Source organism: Mastigoproctus giganteus, chromosome 13 (genome assembly GCF_048544385.1).
Source record: "Mastigoproctus giganteus isolate SK-2022 chromosome 13, ASM4854438v1, whole genome shotgun sequence".
In the NCBI taxonomy this organism is placed as follows: Eukaryota; Metazoa; Arthropoda; class Arachnida; order Uropygi; family Thelyphonidae; genus Mastigoproctus; species Mastigoproctus giganteus.
This window is the reverse complement of record NC_143587.1, coordinates 117,234,956-117,257,470: the sequence shown is the minus strand read 5'-3', so window position 1 is coordinate 117,257,470 and position 22,515 is coordinate 117,234,956. Positions and strand designations below refer to the sequence as shown.

Below are 22,515 nucleotides of genomic sequence, written 5' to 3'. Positions count from 1 at the left end.
ATAAAAATATGAATTTTTATGGTATTTTTCCCACCTTGGCAGAGCTAGTCGGTCTCTTGCAAAGCTGCACGTTTATTTGTTTATTTTTACTCCTGGTTATTCTCGTTTTAAGTTCCGCAAAACAGGAAAACCGACTATCGAATACACAATTTACAGACACTAAATACTTACGCCTTGTAGCCTTAGTTGCCTTGACACGCATTCTAGATAACTCAATTGAATTATGTTTAAAATCTACTTCCCATTTTTAATACCGTGTTATCTGAGCAAGTTCAAATAATAATAAAAGAAAATTCAGTTCTTTAACTAGGTTCCATAAAAAGCTTCGAAATCACATTTTGTTCAGAATTCTTTGAAGATAAGGCACGGGTCATAGTCTCCTTTTGTAGAAATTAACACAGTGATTACTCGCATCTAGGAACAGCCTAGGAAGGCTAGAGACAATCACAAGATTATAAGAACATTAGAATAAGAAATTTTTTTTTACGATCCTTAAGTCGAGAGAGTGGAGGGGGCTGGGGAATCGCTCTGGTTAGCAGTACAAAGTGTGAAACGACCATACGGTACTTGTTGTGGAAGGCGTTATCAGTTTAATTAGCTCCAGTTTCTTGGAAGAAAGACAAAAATAGAGTGCACTTGTCTACTTGTCTCATTTATTCACGAAGTACGTACATTGTGCGAGACTTTCTAGAAATAGGTGCGAAAACTAAACCTCCTTAGAATTTGCTCTTCAGGGAAGATAAGGATGGGGAATGACGCCTTCGTGGAAGAGGTAATGAAACATCAGCTGCTTTCTACTACGCATGGTCTCCTGAGTCTTGACCACCATAAATACAGTACTTAAGATTTTCTTCTAAATAAGTACCATCGAAACCAATTCACTCTGAATTAGCGCTGCGCTACTCACATGTGTGTGTGTGTGTGTGTTTCACCTTCCTTTGCCTTTAATGAAAATTACTTCTGAGTCATCACATTGACTTTAGCTATTTAGTTTGTGATGGTGGAATGGGCAGTAAAATAGGCAACTAACAAAAGATTCAGAACGAAATTATGCGGATAACTGAAGGTTTCTAGATCAGCGTTTCCAAAGGGTAGTTCCGTGACCCGGCCGGTTTTGGGATATACACTATGCTGCCACTTTATTAGGTACACCCCTGCTGGGCACACAAATGGTTTGTCCCATAACGTTGCAAATCACATGACCACAGTTGTGAATATAAACTCAACAGAACAACCTTTCTAGTATCAGTTAAGCGTACAAACCGTAGCAAGAATGGGGACAAGGAGTGATCTAACGGACTTCGAACGTGGCATGGTAGTAGGTGCAAGACGTGCTGGACAAAGCATCTGTGAAACGGCAGTTCTCCTGAACTTTTCACGCACCACAGTTTCAAGGGTGTATCGAGAATGGTGCAACGAACAGAAAACATCCTCTCAACGGCACTCCTGTGGAAAAAAATCGCTTGTTGATCAGAGAGGTCAGAGGAGGATGGCTAGAATTGTGCATTAGACAGGCGGGCCACAATGTCGCACATCACGTCAGAATACAACCTTGGTGTGCAGAACAAAATATCGCAACGGACCACTAGGCTCAGAATTTTACGAAAACAATATGAATCCATGGACCCGTCATGTCTGAGACTATTGTGCAAGGTGGTGGGGGTAGCGTTATGGTGTGGGAAATGTTTTCTTGGCACAGGTTGGGGCCATTGATACCCATAGATTCACATCGTACCTAAACATCGTTGCTGACCACGTGCATCCGTTCATGTTGACAGTTTATCGTCAGTCAGATGTTTACTTCCAGCAGGATAATGCGTCGATGCACAAAGCCCGAATCACTATGGAATAGTTCCAGGAACATGACAGTGACTTTTTTTTTTTTGCTGCAGTAGCCCGCTCAGTCCGCGGACCTCAATCCTATTGAACATTTTTGTTATGAGCAGGATAGGGCTGTTCGCTGCAGGCCTACACCTCCGTCGAATCTGAAGGAACTACGTGACACCCTCATGTCTGCATGGTACTCCATTCCTGCAAAACGTTTTCAGCATCTTGTTCAATCCATGCCTAGACGAATTCAGGCTGTTTTGAAGGCTAAAGGAGGCTGAACACGCTACTAGGTAGGTGTACCTAATAAAGTGGCAGCACAGTGTGTGTGTGCGCGCGCGCGCGCGCGCGTGCGTGTATATATATATAACAAAATACTGGTCCTTAGCAAATATAAAAATAATGGCATGGACCTAACGTAGTAAGTCATAGGATACAGGGTAAAGTGTAAAGTGTATTTAGGGTCATACGGCACCAGGGGTTTCCCCCATCTCCGCGTTGTTTACATTGTGATGGGTGTGCCAGTTTGCTGGAAATGCCAGAGATTTAAAAGTGTATGGATATTGTTCATATGTAGTGTCGTGTACTGTTGTTCATCTGGTCATTTAGCCGCTGGACCCCTACTGAGGCCCAGACGTTGCCCCACTTTCGCCCCGTGGAGGCAGACCAGGTACACCAGTATTATAATTAATATACTCTGGCAGGTCCTGCCACCTAATTTCCTGAGATTTCAGTGGCTAGGACCTTAAAAAAAAAAAAAAAAAATTCGCACGTTGTATGTTGATCACATACATGTTTCCCGGTTTGAAGGGGTTGCATTTGAAAGTTTAATGGCCGAGGAGAGGGCGAAATAATTTAGAGAAGCTAGAATTTTGGTGTGGGTGTTGCGCTGGCATAGAGATAGAGAGGGGAGGAGACTGAAGGCTAGGGGGGGAATAGCTAGGAAAGACTGGGATCAATAGAGTAGACGACTCCAGCATGTGCCAGTGGGGCATGCCCATGCTCCACCAGAGAGAAAGATGTGGGATGGCAGGGGGGGAGGCAACAAGAAGGCTGTCGCCTCCCCCTCTGCCAGGGAAGGGAAGAAAGTGTGCCCGGCAAGGGAGCCGGCACAGGTCGCCATATGGCCTGGCGGCTGCATGTTTGCTTGAGTCAGGTCCTTGTTGTCCCATCCGTGTGTAGGCTCCTGTCTGTGGTTGTCACTTGGCAGCAGGACAGGTGCCTTAGTCAGGTCCGTAGTTGTGGGTATTTAGTCCAGTCTGTACTTATGTCTCTATCTGGAGTCATGGTCATTAGTTATTGGATCCTGGGTCCATTTGTTGGATCCGCGTTTGTCGAGTCCGGCTGTTTTTTTTTTTTTTTTTTTTTTATGCTGTTTCTTCCTGGGATGCAATCCCTTTGTGGATTGTCTTGATGGTGACTGTCCGTGCACCTTATATGGTTGTTTGCAAAGTGATATATTGTGGGCCTGAGAAACGCTATTGTGGCTGTGGGGGCGGAAGAGTATGCCTTTTGTGAAAAAGATCTTGTGCAAAGTTTGCCAGTGCTTTGTAGCTGTGCTCCTCCTCCAATAAGCGTTCCTCTTGATTCTCTGGTACATAATGTAATTCTGTAATTAGTCGGCATCGGAGGTCTTCATAAAGCTTGTAGGATACAGGGTGCCGACAAGTAAAGAAACGCTGACCGGGCTAGCCGGGTGGGTAAAGTACCTGCCTGGCAACCCAAAGGTCGCGGGTTCGAATCCCGCCTCGGGCTTGGATCAGAGTACTGCAAAAACCTTGGGAGGTGCATTATGGCCACAGAAGCCGATGCGCCAACAACTACCAAAAAAAAAAAAAAAAAAAAAAAAAGTAAAGAAACTATTTTGACTGCTGATGTAAATACCGTATGTATATTACTTTAAAAATAGTTTCCAAATATTGTGAACATAGGAAAAGTACCATGAGCCTTACAGTGAAGGAAAGGATTGAAATTGTAAAGATGCATGCCTGTTCAAGAAGTTTTTTGGACTTAACGACTCACAATAAAGACTAAAAAGCAAATTGTGAAGAAGTTTGAAGTAAGAACAGTGTACAATATACCAAATCTTCGTAGACCTTGTATCTCAAAGACCAATTTGGAACTTGTATGAGAGGATGTCGAAAAAGTCAGGAAAAAATCTCAAAGAAAGCGAAGTTTGGAATTTAAAATGCCTAAAACCAGCTTAAGTAGAATCATTAAGGAACTTAAATACAAGGTTATAAGAACCTGAAAATAAGAACATTTTTTAGGATCCCAATCATCACATATTGCTAAAGTTCGGATATCGACAACCTAGATAGGCGACTGGAATTTTTTTCCTAACGGTTTTTGGCCATGAGTGTTACAAATCTAGATATCGTTGACAATGTTTTGTGGACTGATGAAGCCATATTTAAACTAAACGGAACTGTTAATAATTATGTTTCATTACTCTCGTAACAATCCTCATTTAATCTTTTAAAAGGATTTAAACGCTCCTGGCTTTTGACGCTGTGCTGGAATTTGGACTAGAGTTCTCGGACCTTTTTCCTTTGAGGGAACCATGACAGGAAATATAGCTACCTGTGACGGCTAAAAGACAAAATAATTTTATTAATGCAGCCCAGAATCAATTTGGATTTTTAGCATTGTTTTTTTTTATATGATGCAACACCACCTCACTATGCAAAATTATCCTCAGATTTTTAGAAAGTTCCCAGTTCGATGGGTCAGATGGCGAAGTTCCATTGGCCACCACACTCCCAGGACTTAACACCCTATGATTAGTTTTTGTGAAGATACTTAAAAGGATGAAGTATTTAGTAATAAGCACAGGTCTTTGCTGAAGCTTCAGTAGTTTGAGAATTTGAGAACATTTCTGAAGAATTGTGCCTTACCCTTACTGTACGTTTCTCTCTGCCCAAAAAGACTACAAATTTTTTTACAAAATTGTAGTTTTTTGAGCACAATAAATCGATATAGCAAACTTACCGAGGGGCAGGGGAAACAATGTCTGACTGACTACAGTGCTGAGCTGAAGTATTTTTTTTTTTTTTAATTCATTCTTGTCATTCATAGGATTAGAACCCAGACTTTTTCAGTCAAGTTACAAGTGGCAAACAATATAGGATTGTTTGAAGAACGTATCATAGACTTGTATTTCTTTGGCTGAGTTGTGTCCTTAGTGTTTATTTGTTCCAAATACTGTGTTCCTTGGACAGTGAAAGTTCCTAATCTTAGTGACAGTTTAATTTGGTTTGTAATGTGTATAGGTAACCCTCGTATAAAACGGTAGTTAGGTTCGTATAAAATCTCGTGTAGTGCGAAACCGTGTTATACGGGACTAAGAACCAGTACAAAAATGGGGGTCACGTTCCAAAAGCTAACAAAAATACACGATTTTTATAACTATCGGAAAGATAATTTTTATTAAAAATAGTAATGACTGAACAAACGTCTTACAGACTGTGATACATATATGCCAGATAATGTACGTTCGTTTAATTTTCTTCCTCTTCATCGCTGCTAAGCACAATCGAACGAAAACGTTTTCTCTGTTGCAGAATATCTTCACTTTCTGAACTTTCTTCTGCAGCATCTAGATTTCATGTACCTTCTGCTCTCTCTAAAAAATCGGTAATCTGGGTTTGTTTGCTTTTGCTTGATAGATCTTTGTATATTACTTGGTATGGGGCTAAGCATTTTTGAAGCTGACTTTTGAACTTTCTGCCGCTCCTTTTAATCGAAGGATCTGCATTCAAAAAATAAGATTCTAATTGCTTGGATAAGTTTATGCCTTCCCGTATACTTTTTAGTGTAAAATTTGAAACTTTGGAATTTTCATCTGCGCTATCATCCTCTGAATTGATTTGGTTTACCTCCGATGCCATTTCTGCGAAATCCGCTTCGCTGTCCTCGTTTTCTTCCAGTAATTCTTGAACGTCTTCAGTAGTCATATCATCAAAACATTCCCCTTCTACCAACTTAGCAAGTTCTACTATTGCACCGATTCCGTTTTCTGCCGGTTTGACCATATTTCCTGAATGAACTAACTCTGGCCATACATTTTTCCAACACGCAGTTAATATTGAAGGGTTGGTTTTATTTCTTTGAACGATAAAGCAATGATTCCGATACAGTCCACAATTGAAAAATGTTTCCGTGCCTCCAACACTTCAATAAATTCGGAATCAATTTTTTCCAAAATCCATTGTAACGATTTTCTGATGTAATGAGTTTTAAAGGTAAATTAAAGAAGTTGTATTATGTGGTAGGAACATTACTTCAACGTTTGGATGACTTAAATCTTTTGGATGGCCTGGCGCGTTATCTAATAGTAATAAAACCTTGAAATCTAGATTTTTTTTTTTTTCCCACAAGTCCAATAGCACAGAACCGAACAAAGGGATTTCCCATTATTTGTTTTTTTATATAACGAGTCAAAAGCGGGAATTTACAAAAAAGAATGGAAATGTTGAAAATTCATCCAACATAATAGCATTTTCCCCGCACAAAAGCCCAAAATACTGTGTTATGCGAGGTTTTCCAAAATTCTCTAACCACGTTAGAGCAAAACTGTGTTATATAAGTACCGTGTTGTGTGAGGATTGCTGCAATTTATTAATCGTGTTAGAGCGAAACCGTGTTGTAGAAGTACCGTGTTATACGGGGGTTGCCTGTATTTGTATACCTGTTCGTTCTGTCCCTTTCAGAATTTCCACATATACCAAATAATATTTTATGTACATTTATTGAAATTCTTACATATTTTGTTGTTAGGTATTACTCTCATTTATATGCTATAGAAGTTTTTATGTAGTCCCTTAACTTTCGTTAAGCTCCTGGCCGTGCCGAGTCATATTGTATCTGTGGTCTATATCAAATGATATATGTAATGAATACACATTTATGCTGTATAAAAATACACTGCAATAAAGATTTTTTCCCCCTTTATGTGAGAGAAACATTCAACATTCGGGGACGCTGTAATTTCGCTTTCCAAGTATTGTAGTGATGATAGGAAGCGTGTGTGACGTCACTTATCATATGTAACAGGAAAAGGAAATACTCCCTTGTACAGTGTCAGACCACAGCCTAATGGAATAAGAAATTCTCACTTCTGTACATTAAGACTGTGTTTCTGTCTATTAACTTATTTACTCTAACATTAATTCATTCTACTTCGACTAATCTTTCCGCACCCTTAAATACCAATTCTTCCCATAATTCCAATTCACATACAGACTAAAGTGATTTATAGACTTGAAATCAATAAACCAGCCAATTAGGAACAAACATTGGAGAAAACCTTGATCTTGCTTTATTTTAACTCAGAGTTCTACGATGCATAGACCTTCGGCGAGCCTAACAGTCTACTCACGTAATCAAGTTTATTGTTAGCAATGAATTCTTCCTTCACATGTTAAAAAGTGAATCCAATTTCTTCATTTCGTTGAGTGGTAAAAGAAGGATGTGTTCATACGACACATCTTCAACAAGCTGATTTTTTTTTTTTTTTTTTAGCAGACAATGAGATTGTCTGCTAAAATACAAACAAGACATAAATTAAAGCTGCTTTTGTAGCAAGGTTAATAGAAAATGAAGGGATGTTTATGTCAATACACGCACATGGGGTGTCCATTTGGACGCCAGGTTAGGAATGGAGGGGCTAGCTAGTGTAATATGATCGCGGAAGGGCTCGATCGATGATCGAGCCCTTCCGCGATCAGATTACACTAGCCAACAAAAAATATTTTTTGTCATACCTCCACAATGAAAATGTGATCCTGGACGAAATAAACGCGCTGATTTCGAAAAATCACCATAAAAAGTCTACATCAAAAGATGTACCAACGTTTAATGTTAAAATAAAGGGATATGTACTAGTGGCGTAGCTACCATGTAGGCAGGCAAGGCAATTGCCTCCGGGCCATTTAGTGGCTCGGCGTCTTTGATTGTCTCCTGTGTTTGCAATTTTCATTAAGTAGGGGCCCGAACATGTTCTTTGCCTCCGGGCCCGGAAAAGGGTAGCTACGCTAGTGATATGTACGTAGATGGTCAAGAGAATTAAGACTGGATGTCTACGGTGTATTCCATAATTAACAACCTATTCCCCAAAGATATATCGGATCTAGATTCACCTGAACAAATGCAAATACGTCATGATAATGAAAAGTATGAAGGACCATCAGACATTGAACCCTTTTCCTCCTGGATTTGGGCGCTGCCGTGGCAGAGCTCAATGGTAAGAAATGCCACAGTATTGACGTGATTGAGAACACAGTCATAGTTAAATTTTTTGAATTTTTTCCACACATTCTTTTAAATTTGATGAATAAGTGTTTACTAGAAGGAATATTTCCTCGTCAATGGAAAATAGCTCTACTAAAGATACTGCACAAGCCTGAGAAATTAATATCAGATCCACGGGCCTACAGACCTATTTCGCTTTTAGCAAATCTGGGGAAATTGTTTGAGCGAATGTTAGCCCCAAAAAATGCTAGAAGATCATCAGTTATGTTCAGAAGCACAATACGGCTTCAAGAAAAGACGGTCGACTAAAAATCTTCTGACCAACCATGTGTCCCACTCACCTGCTAAATACGTACTCGCTGTGTTTGTGGACTTTCAGTGCGCATTTGACACTTTATGGTGGGAAAGTGCCCTGAGGAGCTTGAGATCCGCAGAGTGTGATGCGTATATCTACAGTGTTATGCGATCGTACTTTAGCGACAGACATATTAAGGTGGTGGCAAAACATCTTAGGTACTGGGCTCAGATTTCAAGAGGATGCCCCAAGGATCAGTGTTGGGACCTCTCCTCTGGAACGCTGTGCTGGATCAGTGATTAACGCGGGAACACAATGGTATCAGTAAGATAGCCTAAGCGGATGACTTGGTGATCGTTGTTGATGGAAACACCAGGAGAATAACTGAAGAGAAAATACAGCCTATCTTGGATGACTTGATGTCATGGGCTACAGTCAACAAACTGAAAATATCCCCCAGTAAAACTAGTTTTATGACTTTTAAGAACCATTTTAGCCACAACAGACCGCCTAAATAATACCCAAATACCATATGTATTCCAAACTAAGTATTTGGGAATCACCTTAGATGATAAACTCAGTTTTCTGCCTCATGTGTCAAAACTCAGAGACAAAATCCGTTTTTTCACAGCCTCAGTTATCAGAATCTCAAGGAAAGAGTGGGGATTATCAAAGAAAACCTTGAATCTTTACTATAAAACCATATTTTTTCCTATGATATCATACGCAGCAAGTGTTTGGTACCAAAAAGTATCAAAGGTAAAAGTGGAACAGAAACTTATTTCCACCCAAAGATCAGTTCTTTTGACGATCAATAATATTTCAAGGACTGTTTCGAACAACGCACTCCAAATACTTGGTGGTACGATTCCTGTAGATTTATATATTGCTTTTCGGGTTTGATTTATTACCTAAAAAAAAGGTCAGTCTAAGACAATGCTTGGAATTACGACTGACCCAGCCAGCGACTTTAAAAGGGAGAAGAAAAGGCTTTGGAAGGAATTTACTGTTGTCTGGCAAAAAAGATAGGATGACAGCGAATTTGGGCTTGTAACAAGAAAGTATATTGCGCAAGTGGAATTCTCAACAACCCCTGGAGTTATTTCGTGGTTTAGACCTTCTATGACAACTTCTTATCTGCTAACAGGGCATGAGTCCCTCCGGGCTAAGTTATTTGAGCGTGGCCTGAAGCCTGATCGGTACTGCACATGTGGGGAATATGAAACGTGGATTCATGTACTTCTGAATTGTCCATTGTACTCTCAGCTTAGAACGGATTTAATGTCTGCGGTTCCAAAATTATTGGAGAACAATGTAAATATCTTAGTTGCAAACTTTCTCAAGATCAGTTTTCATATTGAGGACTGAATAGCCCTGAACCGGCGCCGCCCGAGGGGCCTTATGGCCACTGAGGCTCCTCGAATGGGTAACAACAGACCCCTCATGGCCGACCGGGCTAGCCGAGTGGGTAAAGTACCTGCCCGGCAACCCAAAGGTCGCGGGTTCGATTCCCGCCTCGGGCTTGGATCAAAGTACTGCAAAAACGTTGGGAGGTGCAATATGGCCACAGAAGCCGATGCGCCAACAACTACCAAATCAAAAAAAAAAAAAAAAAAAAAAAGACCCCTCATTGGGGAAGTTCTGCCCATCCGAGGAATATAAGATCACATGGATGAGCTGAAGAAATAACTGCCCCTTTCTTTCTTCATCGGCACCTTCTTCCTCTACCTCTCGTACTATCACTTTCCTACCTCTTTACTGCTCTCTTGGTCTAATAGGGGCAGTGTGTGGATAACTGAGAATCATTATCCCTTACCTTTTTTTTCAAACGGTGCCGTCTGGGGGGCCTGATGGCCACTGAGTTTCCTCGAATAGGTAACAACAATCTTCTCTACTGGGGAAGCGTTGCCTATTCGAGGAATATATGAACTTTGAGTGTGAGTTGAAGAAGCAACTGTCTCTTTCTTCCTTCTACGGCATTTCCTTCCTCTACCTCTCCTACTATCACCTTCCTACAGCTTTATCTCTTTTCAAAGTCTAATAGGGATAGTATGAGGATAACCGAGAACTTTATCCCATACCATATTTCAAAACGGTGCCGTCTGGGTGGTGGTATCCATCTGAGAATAAGTAACATTAGTCTTCTCCTCAGGTGTAGCGTTACTTATTCGAAGTACAGCAATATCATGTCAACTCGTTGTGAAGGTATTCACAATATGAGATATAACTTAAAAGGATGCCGCCTTGAAAATATTCTGTTAATTCAGATCTGGCTATGTATTAATGATGCTATCGCAATTAACTTATACATGTGCTAAGGCTGTTCAAGATAATGTTCATATCGCAATTGGTTGCATCCAAATCTCTAGGTTCATTTCCTACCCACAACAATTGTAAAGCAGTTATTAATCAGTCGAAACTAGATTTTAAATAGGCTAAGAGTAGAAAACTTGCTTCTTGTCCAAATGGTAGTGGAGCTTCTGGTCTCTTTCTTTATCATGAGAATGCTATTGGTATCGCTGGTTAATTGGAGATCATAACGTATCGTTATAGTTTTTGGCCTGTGGGTTAATGGATAATTTAGGTTTTTATGCCTATCAAAAACACTATGTAGGTTAATCGTTATGGAAAAATTACAACAAAAAATGTTAGCAAAAAACATGCTCAACATGTCATAAGAAAAGATGACATGGAGCACTTGTTCACATGGTCAGCAAAGATGTAAATTTCCAAATATAAAAGTTGCATGCAAACAGTTTGTAACAAATTTGATATAATAAATTATATAATATAATTGTTTTGTCAAAATGTTTTAACATGAATAAAATGAAATGTTTATAAGCTATATGCTGTAAGTACGCAACACAATGAAGATAAACAAAACTTATTCAAGGTGTTGCGTATCTACGTACACTATGAAGATAAAAAATATATATATTGGTTATTGATATTGGTGCAGTATGATAATGTTTGTAAAATTTTCAACGATTGTATATATATATATATATATATACACTGTATTTTTTTTTTTTTTTTATTATTATTTTTTTTTCAATACAGGCATCATTTTCTAATAAATGTTTCCCTCAATGTGTAACCTTCAATATAAATGATTTTTATTTTGTTTAAAAAATAAAATATCATGCAGTGAAGGTTAACAGGAAATTGAAAACAATAATTTTGATCTTTTTATTTTATCACTAGTAACGAAAGGATGGTTTGGAAAGTTTATGAAAATCGAAACTGGATCATTTGTGAGAATATTTTTATCACTTCGTCCTTTATAGGGAACCTCAGCTGATGAAGGTTTTGCTTGCAGAAGAAACAGTAGACAAAGTAGATTGCAACAAACGGGCTGATTTCTTGCGCTGAATTTTCTCCAGATAAGACTTCTAAACTAAAGAGATCCTGTGAGGATTTGTGGATTTTTTAGAATAAATACCTGGGCAGCTAAGACCATGAGACGTCAGTAGTAAGTAGACCGTGTCGGCAAATTGGTTGTATTTTGGGGAATAATAGACCCCAGGAAAAACATGCAGTCCTTACACAGATCGATTGACTCAGTTGCCGTGTGAAAATGGCCATGAAAATTCCTCTCATCCAGACGGGAATCGAACCCAAGTTTTTCCTCACGCTGCTGAAGAGCAGCAAGAGCAGGCCTAGTTGCCGAGCTAGCTGCGAAGGTCCCGGAAGAACACCCAACACGATGTAGGACGTTCTTTGAGGTCTACATATTGCAATATTCATGCGTATAGAGATGGATTCAATGATGCCTTCGCCCTATTAACAAGGATATATGCCTATAACGACTAATAAGTTGCATATAGTGGTGATGGAGATCTTTTTGTTTCTCTCCAAAAAAACAGGTACTTTTGGAAAGCAGTTGAAAGTTAATAGTTTGTTTCTCACTGAAATAAATCCCAAAGAGAAATATTCGTGCATCAACTGACAGCGGCATTGCAAAACGCACACTGTTGCCTACTGGAAGCTTTATGCGATTGCACCAGTTATTCGGAAGAATCTTGCTTTACAAGAGAATGGTAACTGTTTGTTTTTTGTCCATTTGTCTATGATTAGCGAGTTTGGAAACTCATTGCAAAATCGCTTTGTTTTCCAGAAATAAATTTTTAAATATAGAATTGCTCATTTCAAAAGCGCCTCCGTAGCCAGGTGGGAAGGAGCAGCAGTGCGTAGCACACGCTTCTTGATTAGACCGGGGTTCGAGCCCGTCACCACCAAATACGGAGGATGCGGAAAGGTCAGGGAATGACCACCGCATATCCCGGAGCAATATGGCCTTAGTTGCTAATGCTCCTAAAAACTAAATAACAAACAAACAAGCTCATTTCAAATTGTGAGCAATTCTATAACGTATGTTCCAACTGTAAAATGCTGTACTAACTGCAAATTTAAAGTAATATTAATAACAATGATTAAGATAAAATGGGTCAATATGGAATTAATACACGTTTGAAGCTGCGCTCTAAACTGAATGGACTGAAGAAATTTAAAGCATAACATTACTTCAGGTTTTTTTTTTTTTTGTAAAATAATAGAAATTTCTAAGGATGGTATTTCTTCATTTTACTCCAGACTACAGGTAATCAGAACTTCAAACTTTGTTGCTTGCTCATGGTGCTTTAGTTATGCTACTTTCATTAGTTGCACCAAAGCTATCCAAGGACTTTATCTTTTCGCTTTCAGTTATGCAATACGGCAATGGATACTCATTCGGTCAACTTTCATTAATCACCGAACCCTCATTGCATCTGTCTAAGTATTCTGTTTGCAGACAACACTTTATGCGACGAAAAGTAGACGAAGTGACAAGCATTTGTGTCCACGCATCCGTCGTTGTGTGTTTGTCAAGAGAAAGAGGAAATGTGCAGCATACAGTGGGAGTACTGACAGCTGTATACATAAGAACATGACTAATATAACTAGTTTGCACAACAACTGTTACTATGCACATGCATGGATGCTGCCGTAGAAAAGGCGATGGCAATCTAGGGAAGCCTTATTATCCGTTTGGTGAGCAGGATGGATAATGAGAGAACAGGTAGTAACCATCTCATGAATGACTATCTGACAGCATGTATTAACTATAAAGATAAAAATCCTGGGCATTATCAAAAAAGGGAGAAAAAAGCATTAAGACTAGTGTGACGAGCAATCAGAAAAGTGTGGCATCGCAAGTTCATTTGTTACGACTTTAGTAGTATTAGTAAGCCACCAACAACGATCTCTATAATGAGAACATCCAGGTGACATGGAGAGTTTTAGAAGCGCAGGCAAGATGTGCATGTTCGTAAACAGGCTTTTCAGCTAGCCGACTGGGCTTTAGTCCAATAAGCACCCGAGCGTGGAAGTGCACAGATATAGGGTAAGTAACAAAAGCAGGAAACATGGTTAATTGCTGCTAGCATGTTATCTTGCACGACCAAGGTTAAAATGACGTAACTGTTATATTCCGTCACTGTCATTGGATTTATTAAGAAATTACTTTATGACGACGTAATGCAATTTTCTTAAAATTAAAACAGGAAGCACAATACCTTAAAATCCGCTTACTCAGTTGTGGAATTTCAACAAAGAAAGCATTAAATATTATTCACTCTTTTGTTGTTGTTTGAGATGACTCAGCTATGAGGTATACATTGAAACAGCCTTTGTTGATTCTCACAGAGAGAAATGAAGTTATCCCAATTATCTCGTGACATCCCTTTCCGTGTGCTACTAGCCTTTTTGTACTAACATACCAGCGCGGCAGTTACGTGTAGTTCCAAGAAACGGAAGGAACAGTTCTCTCAGGAAGGTTATTTGACCTTTTTTTCCCCCTTTTTTTTTTATTTCATAATTTTATTTCAGCATAGCTGAAAAAGGCTTTCAAAATTTCCATTTCACAAAGACAAGTGCCATCGTAGGAATCTAAATGAAAACATTATTACACATTACAAGTATATCGTGCTTTATAAAATGCTTCCAGAAAATTTTGTTTGATAACATGTATCACATGGAAGGAGCTCAGACAGAAATGTTAGCCTAGAACAGTGGTGAAACTACTATAATGTCAATCCTGCTACAGAGGAGTGGGCTCGACGGCTGATTTTTATGGTTATTAAAGGGCCCCTCTCCATTGTATTCTTATTCCGGAAGAGTCACTAGGAAATTCTAAATTTATTGTTTCCCCCTTCCCAGAAAAACTGATTGAAAAACCGTAAACTTTAGCCTTTAGTCTAAAGTTTACAGATAATTCTAAATTGATCTTCCAGGCGAATACCAAAAGTGTTTTTAAAAAAAAAAGAAAAGAGAAATCAGACCATACAGATTTCTGATAAAATTTAAGTGCCCAGGAAATGAGTACCGAAATTTTGACACTCGGTGACTACCATGCATATTGTGGTCCAGTGGCTATAGTGCGCGGCCGCAGCGGCGTCGAAAAAAATACGGATGCCATTAATAATTAAATATCTATGCAGTCTGTATGAATTTGTAAGCTCTTCTGACTTTGGCCGTCTGGAGAAGAAACAGAAATTTATCTTATTACTGAAATATGCCTTCCCACCTAATAACGTGTTGGGTTTCCCGCGTGGATAATGTCTGCGGCCGCCATAGTCTAGTGGTCCAGCACGAGAGTACACAAGTACACATATTTGAGTTACTGTGGTTCAAATTTGCGTGAATGCTAAATACGGTGAGGTTCCTATATTATATATATTTTGTGGGCAATTCTGACTTTGTGGGGGTCGTCCTGGAGTATAAACAGAAAATTTATTTTTTTATTTGAACACACCGCGGTATGAATGTCGAAAGAAAACAAAACACAGCTGAAGATATGATCTGCTATGCTCCCTGCAGAGCGTTACTGGTTGAATCAGCTGGACGACATGGATTCATACATCGTAGAATTCATTCACCCTCATCCCACAGATGGGATGAGATTGAAGTCTGAAAAGCTGGCGGCTGAAGTCTTCTGACCAGAATGGCCAGATAGCAAGGGTGGATTATACAAGAGCTCCCCCGATACATTTTTTTAAACTTAAGGTATCCCTCACTCTTAATTTGTTACGTTAAAACAAGCCATTCTCCGCTATTGTGTATGGCCATTATTTTCATCCATGGATGAAACTAGAATGGCCACTATTTTTATCGATGGACGAAAGTGGCGTAGATAAGGCCTAGGTTCAATTCCGTCACCGGCTGTGTAAAAATACGTCCCTTCGGGATGGAAGAAACTTGTGTGAGTTTTTCATACCGTGGCGGTCAGTTTCGAGGAAGAGGAAAACAGTCAAATCGACCTCAGAATACACAGTTTACAGACACGCTACTATGATGCATTGTCCTTTTAATTGCCTCGAGCCAAATCTTAATTAACCCAACTCAACATGAGGAAGTGCGATTTAAATTCTAAACGTGCGAAATGATTCCAGTTATACATAATCTGATAATGTTTTTGTTCGTTTTTAATAGATGAAATGACAGTTGAGTTGTCTGTTCCAAACTGGGCAGTATCATGTCTGTTACTCTCAGAAATGGCAACCCCGTGGATGGGAAAACAATACCTATGTGCTATGATTCTTAAAAAGAATCAGAGCACATAGGCAGCCTGTTTCAGAAAGGTGATTGCCCCGAACATATCATTAGAGAGAGAGAGAGAGAGAGAGAGAGAGAGAGGGGGGGAGGGAACGATTTAAAGCACACTTCATCAGGTCCCATGCCAGTGTCGTAAAGTGTATATTGAGAAATCGGGATGCCTACTATATCACAGAATTTCTGAAACTGAAAGAAACGTGAGATTAGAAGACGAAAAAGGAAATCGCAGTCCACTGCTGTATTGACGTCAATGTGAGGATTCCAAAGTCCAAATGATGACCGCAACTTGTGTGTTTGAGTCTGAAAACCCGTTGAAACCGTTTAATATATAAAAAAGTTAGTTTTCGAAATATTACATTAATGATTCTTTATATCTTTACCTTTTAAGGCCATGCAGTTAGGAATAAGCTTATTTTTATGTAACTCACTTTTATAATTAACTTAAGTTTAACTTTGGTTTTCGGCGTTTCAAATAAAAGTAGAAATTTGCTAATCCTGTAAACTGACTGTAACATTATATTTTATATAAAAGTCGATGCTTATCTGTTCGAGCTGCATTCTGTAATTAAAGTGCTTTTACTGGGTTCACTGAGGAGTACTGTACTTCGCAATGTGTTTGATATCACAGGAATTTCAGTACTCGTAAAAAAATGTCGCAACACCTTGCACGACTTTAAAAATGTATAAAAATCCATAAAATAATTTCAGACGATTTTTTTTACACAGATCTAATGTAATTTGGGGATTACGTGCTTGTGTGCAATTCGTCTGTTTTCCTAATTGTACAAATAATGCTTAATGTAAACCACCTAGTTGGTACAGCTGTTCTTTGTGTGACAATCATTTGCAAGATACCACATTAACAGATCATTTAACTGATGCATTAATATACAGTATACCGAAAGCAATAGAGAATTTAACTATAAGGGGTAACTTACTACAAAATAAAATATATGGGACCCCAGAAATTAAGACAACATAAAGGACCCTTGACATTGAAATATTCACTTGCACTACACTGTATTTTAAATATTAATTAATTTAAATATTAAGTTATTGGAAACTTTCTTTTCAATTATGTTTTCTGCAAGTAGGTGTATAAATAGTGATAAACAATAAATATAGTTTTTGTATTATAATCGGATCCCATCTCTTACAGCACGAAGAAACTGTCTCATACCAATCTAGCTTCAGTGAATTGATAAATAAGTATTCGAATGGAACCTAAGCTGGAACTAATATTTGAAAAGACACTGCTTGTTTTGTTTTCGTTTGTATCAGTTGTCTTCTAACAGTCGAACACGGGATCAGAAAATTCTTTAATCTCTGGCATCAGCATTCTACATTTCTATAAAACGAAAGGTAAGCTATTTCTCATTTGATGCAGATGAATGCTATTTTTCAATGACATTTTTTTTTCATTTAAAGTTTGTTTCGTTTAAAGCTATAATTCTTTTGGTTTGGGTTGGTTCAGTATTTGGCTAGTCATTAAAATAGAATCTGTTTTTATTTCTTAATAAAGGCAAGCCCTGAACGATAATTTGTGAAATATTTATTAATTATTCTTAAACATATTAACGTAAGTTTTGATTAAAAAGCAAATAATTCAACAATGTCAATCTGATGTATGTCTCGGTGCACCCGTCTTTAGCTCCCCCGCACTCAAATTCCCTTACCATCTCTGAAGGACTACTATATGTGTAAAGTGACCAGACGTCCCGGATTATGCGGGACAGTACCGAATTTAAGTCGTTTGCCGCGCATTGCAAACTGTTCCGGAAAATGTCCTGGATTGGACATGTAGTGTCCATACTTATATCATGAATCACTATAAAATGCAGTTAATTGATGCGGATGAAGAAGAAAGTGGCCTTCTTTACCTAATATATCATATTTTAAAATATATGCTGATGATTCAAAAATAAAAGAATGGAATGACGAAAGAATGCCAACAGATATGAGGTGGATCGAAATATTTAAACATTTTGACAAAAGGGACATACCATGCAAGCATTTGTAAAGAGTAATTTGATTTGCATTATGTTTTCTGGGAACCAGTGGTGCAACGGAGTTTTTTCGGTATAATAAATAAGTTGTGGACGTCAGAAAAAAACACAACTGACTGTAGAAACGCTGAATGAATAATTTTATCATAAATCAAGTATTTTTCATTACAGATTAGGGAGTTAACAGACGTACAAGTTTGTGCAATTGCATCATTTCTGTACGTAGCCAACTATTTAAGTAGTTATAAATTGCATCATTAACGTCAGTTAACTCCCTACATAACCTGAGGCTTTAGCCCTAAACTAATCTATAATCTAAATTACTCCACACCATCCGGCATCTCTCATATTGTGGAGTTATACTTCGCAAGTGGGTTGTCATCATTTCAACACCAGGGTATCTGCCCACCCACTGATGAGAAGGAGCCAATAAGCTCCGAAACGGTGCTGTATGGGTGATGGTATCCGCTGAGGATAAGGAACAATAGTCTTCTCCTATGGTGAAGCGTTACTTATTCGGGGTAGTGACTACCATGGCAACTCCTTATGAAGGTATTCACAATATGAGATATACAGTAAACCCCCGATTTAACGGACTAATAGGGGAGAAGGGGTGTCCGTTAATGCCAAAAGTCCGTTAAATCGAATGTAACCTGGGGGGGGGGGATTTTATATTGTTCTTAATGTAAAAAAAAAAAAAAATTAATACAATATAGAGTACTGTACAATATAAAATCATGTTGCAATTTGGCCTTTGATTTACGGATATCAGGAACAGTTTTTTTTTTTTACGCCGTAAATTTCACCGTAAACACGTGTTACTGAGACGCCTAGTTCTAATTTCTCAATTAGCTCTAATTTCTGTGCCACATTTAAGTTCACACGCTTTCTTGTAACTCCTCTATCACTTGATGCCATTTTAAATTGTAAGGATTGCAAAATTATTTGATAAATAAAGTCACAATTCAGAAATCACAGAAACACTCTGTACACAACCTGACCACACGATAGCTTGGGCAGACAGACCAAAACAAAGCGAGTCGGTAGACCTGCAGTTTAGTGTCCCGAGTCACGTTCAGCTCTCAAATCATAATTTCCTGAATTTGATTATAAAAATAAAAGTAGGTAATTATCAAAACAATAATGGAAATAGGTAATTATTATTAATTTTTAATTAATAATAACACTGAAGTTTTGTATAACGTAAAAAAATAATATGGTCGAGATTAATATGTACATTACTGTATTATTATTTGTCGGTTCCGTTAAATCGAGGGTTTACTGTACTTAATGATGCCAATTTATAATACTTAAGTAGTTGGCTACGTACAGAAATGATGCAATTTCACTAACTTGTACTTCAGCATTTTTCATTTCAAATCATAAAATGAAGAATTTTATGAATAAATAGCAAACAATGAAAAATTATTAAGAAAAATTCACTCCGCGGAAAAATATATTTAATTATATGATTTAATTTCTATTGGTTTTATTGTTAAAAGAAGTATGTATTATTAATGTTATTATTTCTCAGAAATACCCATATAATAGGTATTTATGTGAAAAAAATATATATATTTGTTTTTTGTTTTTTTAAATGTGTGTTTTATTTTATAAGTTATATGTATTTTATTTTATAAGTTATATAAATTATATGTATTTAATTTATAATTTGTATGTGAATATATTTTTTAAAAAAGAAAAGAAAAATGTGTATATTGTTTTTAGAGGAGGGGGAATCGATGTCCCATATTGGAACACTAAGGATCTGGTCACTTTATATATGCATCACTGCCTGGAGCAGGAACTTGCGCACTCTCTTGTCCAACTTGACAAAGGGAATGGATGAACCTGAAATTTAGATTATAATCTCCGGACCTGGGGCAGCATGGAGAATCGGTGGTAACCTGCGTCTCCCATTGCGAAAATAACGCAAACAACCGCCCTAGCTTTAAAAACATGTTTCCCGCGAATATTCCCCATCTATTCAACACATTGGGAATTGATACAAATAAATACTGCGAGAACACAGCATACAGATCGCAAATACCATTGGAAACATAACCCTATACAAATTTAAAACTCTCATATCTAGTGTGCGAAGTTCTAACCTAGTCTTCATTAGCTGCGGGAAATGAGAAACCCACAAAATACAGAGACTGGTCTTCGTGACTGTTAGTGGTGAATTGTGCTTGAACTTCAATGTGACTCTGGTTTTCCCTTAAGTTTATGTTTTAATTTTACAGGCAAAACTGTTAAAATGTTTTCCTGTAAATACAAATCAATGTACGCCCATCAAAGTCATCCCACCTGGCTCTCCCAGGGGTAATAACTTGATATTGATTATTATTATAGAATATTTTAAGCAGGTACAATGAACGTGTTTTTTGCTGAGGAGTTTGCTTAGTTTTAATCCTATCTAACATCAGAATATTTTTAAAGAGCAGCAGAATCTAGCCATTCGCCCATTTGAGAGAATATAACATCTGATATTCACCTTCGTGACAGCCTAGTCGGCATTATTTATCGATGTCTCCTACTCGTTAGGAGAGGGTCTGGCTTTGATTCCCGCCAATGACTACAGGAATTTGTAAATTCCCCCTTCATTTGAGGCTGTAGTTAGCTGATCTCAGGCGGAGAGTGTAGGGTTTTTCAGCTCACACAACCCCAAATCGCCCATAAGCGCACACTTCCACATATATATCAATATAATCTTCTTTCTTATTTTTGAATTCTTATTTTACCTACACAGTTTATATAATATTTATCCCTAGTATGGTGCTCCCGATAATTCCATCCATAAATGATACATAGATTTGCTCAGGCCTACAAGTTTGATTTTCCAACCCACAGTGTAATTATTAAAAACAATCAAAATTGCGTAAAAGTAAAAATATTCTAGTTCCATGATCATAAATTATGATAACCCTGAGCACAGCCCATTTAGGAGGTGGGGGAGATGAACCTCCCGGCCCCCAGCTGACGGGGACCAAAATTTACGTACATTAATTGCCCCATCAGGATCTGAAATATTTCATTTGTAAACTAGCTATTTGTTTAACAGTGGTACTTCTTGTTTAGACTTTTTTTTTTTTTTTTTTTTGAATTACAGAAACTAATAAATAAGTACACTATGTGCTGTCTATTTTAACCTGTTGATTACGTGTTCTGTCATTAACAATATTGTTTTGTATGTGTGTGTCCATATTTATGCATATAAATTTTAAAATCACCTATAATCTCGAACAGGATCAAATAAGAAACATAAAATAAAATGAAAACTTATAAAATATAAATGTACAAATCGCACGCGATCATACATAAATTACTTATTTCTGAGCTTAAACAAAATTTGTTCTCTTATTTCTCTCAAAATAATCTTTAAATTTAAATTACTGTTTATATATTAATCAATTCACATAACTATCTTTGCAAAAGAGAGAATACCATATTTAAATTAGATGATTTGTCTGCACACTTCAAGGAAAATGTCTCCTCACTTTAGAATATCCAAAAGAAACATATTACCGAAGTTTCATATCGAGACTTATAAATTGCTCATGACGCACTGACTTACCTTGAAAGCGATATCAAAAATCTCCGTAGTTGATATAGAATGTTTCATCAAGCCATTCCTCTCCAGAGCGTAAAGGGGTCCACTGCCTACTGACGGTGACAGGGGTATTTTAAAGGGTTTCGTATCTCCAACAACAGATGATTGCAAGTATCCTACAGTGCCATTTCTTGTTGTCTTCGTTTCTTCTGTTAGCGATCTTCGAAAAGAAGAACTGCGTTGACGATTCAGAGGCATTACGACAGTTGAAGCGAAACAGATTACAGTAATGCAACAGTCTTGAAGAAACGTTAATTAAACTTTTAAATTACATTTTCAGATATCTGAACGATTTATTTTGGTTGCTTTTCTGACTATTTGACTGGTTACGTAACTCACACTTGCGCAACAGTTCACGTTCAAAACAATTCTGTAAGCTAAGCGCTACCTTCCTACAGTTTGCTACTGTCGTCTGCTCTTACAAGCTAACAGTTTTAAAGGATGATGCGTGCGCATTTCTCTCTGAGTGCGCATGAGCAGAAAAAAGACTCCACATATCTTGAACAGCGCTGATGTAGGGATTTTCCATAACGATTTAAACAAAAAAATAAAATAAATAAAATAAATAAATAAAAATAATAATAAAATCACAATTTTAATGCGTACTTGTAAGGAACCTGTACCAGTCTAACAAGGGCGTTTCTTTCTGAGGTCAGTAATTATAGCATAATTCTCGTACTTTAAGAGAAAAAATGAAAGTGCGCGCTGTCAAGACCACAAGTCTTTAATTATAATTATCAGCCTTTCATAGTTGGTCACATTGACTGTCATCTAGATTTAAAAATATGAATAAGGTACCTTAAGAGGAATATTTAGTGAAATAGATTTTCTGGTTTATATTAAAACGGAACATAAAATTAACAATACTTTCTTTTTAACCTAATCGCCTTATATAATGTGTATAACATTTGAGAAACGCTCATTTCTAC

At 37.7% G+C, this 22,515-nt stretch overlaps 1 protein-coding gene across 1 annotated transcript in view; it reads right to left on the bottom strand.

Moving 5' to 3' along the window:
* Positions 1-21,990, bottom strand: part of LOC150076388 (ras-related protein Rab-37-like) — a 213,801-nt gene extending 191,811 nt beyond the window's left edge. Inside the window, exon 1 of the mRNA XM_090387096.1 lies at positions 21,551-21,990. Coding sequence (XP_090243222.1) covers positions 21,551-21,784 — 234 coding nt within the window. The 5' untranslated portion in view covers positions 21,785-21,990. The remainder of the gene's footprint in view (positions 1-21,550) is intronic.
* Positions 21,991-22,515: the final 525 nt, after the last annotated feature.